Here is a 6,408-nt window from a genome sequence, read left to right as displayed (position 1 = left end):
CTTTAAATTAATTCCAAAGTTCATTCCTCTGGACTTCTACAACAATTAAGTAATGAAGGTGATTAACAGTTTCTCGAGTCTTGATTATAATTTGATTTGTTGTTTGTATGTACTTGGGAATATATTTTTATTTCTAACAAGTAACAAGGATATGATTTTATTGTTGCCCAGAAATCTTATCAAGTGGACAAGCTTAATTAGTCATCTGATCACTCAAAAAAGTTAAGTAATTAATACTGATCCAACCATAGAGTGTGCTCTATACAGAATACACCCTTTCTCCCGTGCTTACTGTGTACTGATGCATGGAATAAGAGATTGCAGAAATTTTAGAATTCAGAGATCTCTTTATATGTTAAAACACCACCTAGCTAGGAATTAATATATAGTTACCAAGTAATTAATTTAAAGATGGATCCTCCCTGAACTTTTAGATTTCAGCACTTTTGCCCCTTATTATTATTGATAGATTGAACAATGAAGGTAGAATTACAAAATTGTTCATTTGAAACTTAAATGGCTTAGAGCAAAAAGTTATGAAAATGATAAAAAAAATGGCATGTTAAAGCACAATATCTCTCTTGAAATGGGTAGATATGCAATTTGGGCATGTTCAGATTGGGGTTTTGTAACTGGTTTCCAGGTCAGCAGTTTAATTGTCTGGTTTGGATGGATAGCTTAGCCCATTCTAATTTAAAAATTAAAAATAATTAAAATAAAAAATGACCAAAAATCATTGTTTGGATTAAACGAATTAACAATTAGATCACCTAGGTGAGCAAGTTATTGATCAAATCAACAGTTTTTGACCAAAAACTGAATTAAAGGTGAAACAGAATCAGTCGCCTAAATAATTCTCAGGCCGAATGGTCTAGCTGTCGAATCAACAACAATTTAAAAACACTACAAAAGTAGTATAAAATGCTAACTCGGGCAAACCCGAAATACAACCCTAAGCCCTAGCTACTGTGATTAATTCTAAACCCTTGATTGATGTTGATAAATTCTAATATTTCTTCTTCGGCAACGATTTAATTGGAAGAGCGGTAATACAATCCAAAATAGATATTGATATATTGTGCTTTTAACAATATTCATTTTATCATTTTGATACTTTTTCTCTCAGCCCATCAAATTCCAATGGACAATTTAATAATTTTATCTTCACTATTAATCCTGTCGAAAAAAGAAAAAAAATAAATCGAGGGGCTAAATATCACCACTCGTAAGTATAGGATAGAAATTTGTAAATTATCCTTTTCTTTATCCATCTTTGGAAAGAAGGATGGATTCACTTAGGTTGGCTCATAGGAGCCAAGCCTGGACTTAAATGATCGTTTGGTTAAACTAAACATAATTGAGAATAACTTATCTGGGCTTTAACTTTAATGAAATTGGCTTCAAAAAAAAAAAAAAACTTTAGGCTGTGTTTGGTTTGAAGAAAAGGTAGGGAAAGGTATAGAAACCTTTACAAACCTTATATATAGGTTTTCCTATCTTTCCCTTCCTTTCCTTACCTTTTCCTTCAAACCAAACATTACCTTAACGAAATTGTTTTTATATAAGAAAATAGCAATGTTTCAAAAATCCATTTATAACTAGAATCGTTTGGCCATCGATTTCTGGGTCAGAGATTCAATCATTCAATTCGAATGGATGGTGTATTGTAATTTAAGAAAATAAAAATAGTCAAAAATCATTGTCTGGTCAAGTTAATGGTTTTTGGCCAAAAAATGATTCAGAGGTGAAACAAAACTGAGAAACGGGATCTACTCCTCACACAGGGCGCTTCACACTGACTTCAGAGACACATCCCACCGTGCATTTATATGCTATTATTCACGGGAAATATTTCTAATGCATGATGAAATGTGCATGTGAGATCGGTGTAAGGCGCCCCGTGTGAGGGGCAGATCCCAATTCCTGGATGTTTTTGGGCCGTACAGTATCTATTTAAAAATCATGAAAAATAGTGTAAAGTAACAAGAGTATATTTAACCCAAGCAGAACTGGGGCAGAGGTTGGGTCTGAGCTTGGATACATTTGCCTAAGAGCCTAAGCTCAAGTGTGTTCATGAGACCAAGTAGTCAAGCTGGACGAAAGCTTTGGGCGGGTTCACACTTAACACTTACACCCTTCGCGTGGCGTGTATACCGTCTATAATAAATAATAAACAAAACAAGTGCAGTCAGCAAGTAATTTTCTTGTTGCTTCATGGATTCAATTATTGAATTAATAATAAAAATATAAAAGACAGTAAACAGTTAGCAGAGTGGGATATAAATAGAAAATCATTCACTAGGATTTAGCACACAAAGGAAGGAGAGGTTTGTAGTAGTGGCAGGAATAGGATGGACAGATTTGGTAGCGTTCTGCTGTTGTCTTTGGTTGTGTTCCCTAAATTTGAAGGAGCTTTAGCTGCTTGGCTGAGTGCCTATGCAACCTTCTATGGAGGGAGTGATGCTTCAGGGACAATGGGTGAGTAGTTTATATGCCCTCTCCTTTCACTATAAATCATAAAGCTACAGCAAGAGAATGGACACCATAAGGAGCCATGCCTCTTGTTTTGTTGGTATTTTTTGAATATTAAATGAGGTGGCTTGAACATCCACCGTGAAAAAGAAGTATGTACTTTCAAGATGAAGATAGAGCTCCTAAAAAGGTTCTGTTTGAAAGGAGTATAAATACAAATATATAGAGTGCAAAACCTTCTATTTTGTGTTATTTTGTATGTATTTATTATTGTATATATTTGTATTTATACTTTTTTCAAACTGAGCCTAAATTATTACTAGTTATATATCTGGGATGGGTTCAGCTGGATTCCCCTTGATTTACAGAATCTAGAGGTAACTAGCTAGGCTTCTAGTAATGGGCTGGGTCAATTCCACCCTTCTACATACTACTTGCATATATGGAGTCTGGATAGTTTGTACTTCTGCCTTTCTTCCATATAACATGACAGATATTCTATGGTGGTTCATATGTCCTTTGTATGTGCAGGGGTAAGGTTGCGTCCATCTGTCCTGAGATTTTGCATTGGCAAGAGTCTTGAGCATTAGGTGGCCCTATACTTTGGTTCATATTTCAAATTAGCCGTAGGAACCCATTAAAATATAACCAATAAGAATAGTTAAAATATATATTCTACAACCATATCAGTTCTATATCCAATTATATTCATACTAGCTTTTAATTTTTAATATAAGATAACAAAGAGAAAATTCCTAATTAGTACCCAGTATTTTGTATCTAGTGCCACTTTAGTCCCCAAACTTTAAAATGCGATAATTCAGTACTCAAAATTTTAAAACATGACAATTCAATACTACATTTGAAAATGACACAAATATCCTTCAAGTGTCATTTAATTTTCTTTATCAACCATCTAAACATTGACAAAAAAATTAATAGTCCCAAATTCTTGCTTCTTCCATTCAAGAAAGTTGGGGTTATGTTTGAGTGGGCATTTTAGTGACCCCAACTTTTTTGAATAGAGAAGAGACAAGGATTTGAGACTATTAATTTTTGGGAGAATGACTGATCAGCCTAGGTCAGAATTTTTTAGCTCCACCGTACAAGGGGGATGAATCCTGACCGTGAATTGATGCCAAATTCATGGACAGGATGAGGGTTTGTCATTGGGTTGCAGTGTACTTAACCATTAATGTTTTGTCAATATTTAGATAGTTGATAAAGAAAATTAAATGACACTCAAAGGGTATTTGTGTCTTTTTTAAATATTATCTAACAGCTAGTTAACGACAAGTATCAGATTGTCACATTTTAAAAGTTTGAATATTAAATTGTCGCATTTTAAAGTTTGAGGACCAAAATTACACTAGACCCAAAGTACAAGGTACGAATTGAGAATTAGAGAGGTTGTATTTTAAAGGGTCTTCTCTCTTCGTTATTACTTCAGCAGTGAATCCAAATACTTGTTTGAAGTGTTGATAACTTGATATATTCTGGACTTGTGTTCTGGTTGCAGTTTCTAGTAGTTTTGCAACTGCTTTTTTCTGATTAATCATCTAATAAATTGGTGTAGAACCATGCATCAAACTTAAGAGAAGCCTATTGGGTCCTAATGATTTTCTCCTCTGTGTAAGTATGTTTTAATTTGGCCGTATGATGTTTGGTGGTAGTAGGAGGTGCATGTGGGTACGGAAACCTGTACACGGATGGTTACGGAATCAACACAGCGGCATTGAGCACAGTACTGTTCAACGGGGGCAAGGCGTGCGGAGGTTGCTATGAGATTGTGTGTGACGCCACCAAGGTGCCCCAGTGGTGCTTGAAGGGTACCTCTATCACTATTACCGCCACAAATTTCTGTCCTCCAAACAACGCTCTCCCAAATGACAACGGTGGATGGTGCAACCCTCCACGCCAGCACTTTGATATGTCACAACCCGCTTTTAAGAAGATTGCAATCTATAGGGCAGGGATTGTGCCTGTGCTATATAGGAGGTAATAAGTAACTTATATATAATTAATAGAAAAGTGCTTTTCTTTTTTTATTTTTCATGACCTTTTAATTAATTTAGGGCCTGTTTGGCATGTCTTTCTACCCGGTCTTTTGGTTGTTTAAGTCGGGCAGACTGAATTTTAGTCTATTCCCATTTGGTTCGCGGAAGATCTAACCGTCAAAAGCCGGAGTGTCGAAAAGATGCGAGAAGCCCATTTTGGGCTGATTTCAGGAAGCTCCAAATGAAGCTTTTCACGTCTTTTGCGTTTTATTCTCGCACAAAAAAGACACAAGAAGACGTGATACTGCTAAACTAGCTTCGGGCTGCTCAAATGTTCATGCAAAAGCTCAATGTATCTTTTGACTGTCGGATCTACCAGAAGATCTTCCCAAAAAGACACATCAAACGGGCCCTTAATTCGTTGCTTTTTACAAAAGTTTTCAATTTTTACCCACCCTAATTTCTTGTTTTGATTGATGAAATAACTACTAAGACTCTGTTTGGTTTGTGGGAAGAGGTGTCCGGGATTAGAAACGCAATGGTTTATTATGATTCTAACTATTTGGTTGGCTGGAATCAGAATTTCATTTTCATTATTGGTGAAATGGGATTCCTCTATTTAACTCTATTTAAGGGAATGGTCATCCCATCCTCTCCCCTAAGAATGAAAATCCATTCCAGTAAATTCTAATTTTGATTTCAATTTCAATTTGAACCAAATAAGTGAGGGGAATAAGTCATTCAGATTGTGATTCTAACACAGGATAGGGTTATGAAGGTTTTTAAAACCGAATTGGACAATGAACCAATTAGGGGTCTGGTTCCTGGGTCGAACAGTCCGATCGTTCGAACCGAACAGATGGCATGTTCTAAAAAAAAAATAAAAAATAAAAAAATAAAAATCGGCTAAACCGTTGAACGGTTCAACCACCCAGGTCAGTGGTTTGCTGACCAAATCAATGGTTTTTGGGGAAATAACGATTCTGGGGTAAAATAGAACCGATTACCTTACCGGTTCCCAATTTTCCAGTCTAACTGTCCGGTCCGGTCCGGTTTTGAAATCCATAGTTGTGCCCCATTTAAAAAAGGAAAAAAGTATTAGTCTTAATTAATTTTTGTTTTCTTTTATATGGTTTCGATTGGTAGCAAAAATTAAATTAAAAAAGAAAGCATGAATCCCCTAAATTTATTTTGTTTGATATTGTGATTATTGGACGGATTATTTAATTATATAAGAACCCAACTTTTTATTATTTAATTTCATTACTGCATCAGGGTTGGATGTCAAAGAAGTGGAGGCATCAGATTTACGATCAACGGAAGGGATTACTTTGAGCTGGTTCTCATATCGAACGTAGGGGGTGTTGGAGAGATCTCAAACGTTTGGATCCAAGGCTCCAAAACTAAAAACTGGGAGGCCATGTCAAGAAACTGGGGATCAAATTGGCAGAGCTTATCTTATCTGAATGGCCAGAGCCTGTCTTTCAAAGTCCAGACCAGCGATGGCCAGACCCGGACGGCCTTGAACGTGATTGCTTCAACCTGGAAGTTTGGCCAGTCCTTCTCCAGCAACGTTCAATTCTAGTACTGTTTGTATGGTCTGGTATCCACTATCCAGAGTTCACAGCCCACGGCCCACGGCCCACAGCCCACAGCCACAGGGGCAACCTTCTGACCTTACGGGCATGGTTGGGTTAGTTTTTATATATGTTAAGTGTTTGTGTCATATAATAATAGAATAAAAGTATCTGGGTTGTGGCTGGGTATGTAACAAGATAAAAGCCCACCTAGTACAAAGCATTTAGCATTTAAGGCATCTTAGTATGTGTTTGGTTTTATTTACAATTTTTTCATTTAATGTTTATATTTTATTTGTTTGTAAAATCGATAAAGGTAATAATTATAATTATTTATGACAATTAGACGTCACTAGACACCA

At 36.0% G+C, this 6,408-nt stretch overlaps 1 protein-coding gene across 1 annotated transcript; it reads left to right on the top strand.

The window, feature by feature from the left end:
- The first annotated feature begins 2,315 nt into the window (after positions 1–2,315).
- Positions 2,316–6,408, top strand: LOC104590610 (putative expansin-A17). Its single transcript, XM_010249327.2, has 3 exons — positions 2,316–2,478; positions 4,149–4,470; positions 5,745–6,408. Exons 1-3 carry the CDS (start codon positions 2,352–2,354, stop codon positions 6,052–6,054), a joined length of 759 nt encoding a protein of 252 aa, XP_010247629.1. The 5' UTR covers positions 2,316–2,351; the 3' UTR covers positions 6,055–6,408.

This window comes from Nelumbo nucifera, chromosome 4, assembly GCF_055504915.1.
Source record: "Nelumbo nucifera cultivar China Antique chromosome 4, China Antique-T2T, whole genome shotgun sequence".
Lineage (NCBI taxonomy): Eukaryota > Viridiplantae > Streptophyta > Magnoliopsida > Proteales > Nelumbonaceae > Nelumbo > Nelumbo nucifera.
The sequence above is the reverse complement of the archived record's forward strand: the minus strand, read 5'-3'. Positions and strand labels throughout refer to the sequence as shown.

Excerpts from the sequence above, each read along its gene's own strand:
- LOC104590610 (XM_010249327.2), top strand. The coding sequence starts at position 2,352 with ATGGACAGATTTGGTAGCGTTCTGCTGTTGTCTTTGGTTGTGTTCCCT. Across the intron at positions 2,479-4,148 it reads TGATGCTTCAGGGACAATGG|GAGGTGCATGTGGGTACGGA; the intron begins GTGAGTAGTTTA and ends TGGTGGTAGTAG. Across the intron at positions 4,471-5,744 it reads GTGCCTGTGCTATATAGGAG|GGTTGGATGTCAAAGAAGTG; the intron begins GTAATAAGTAAC and ends TTACTGCATCAG.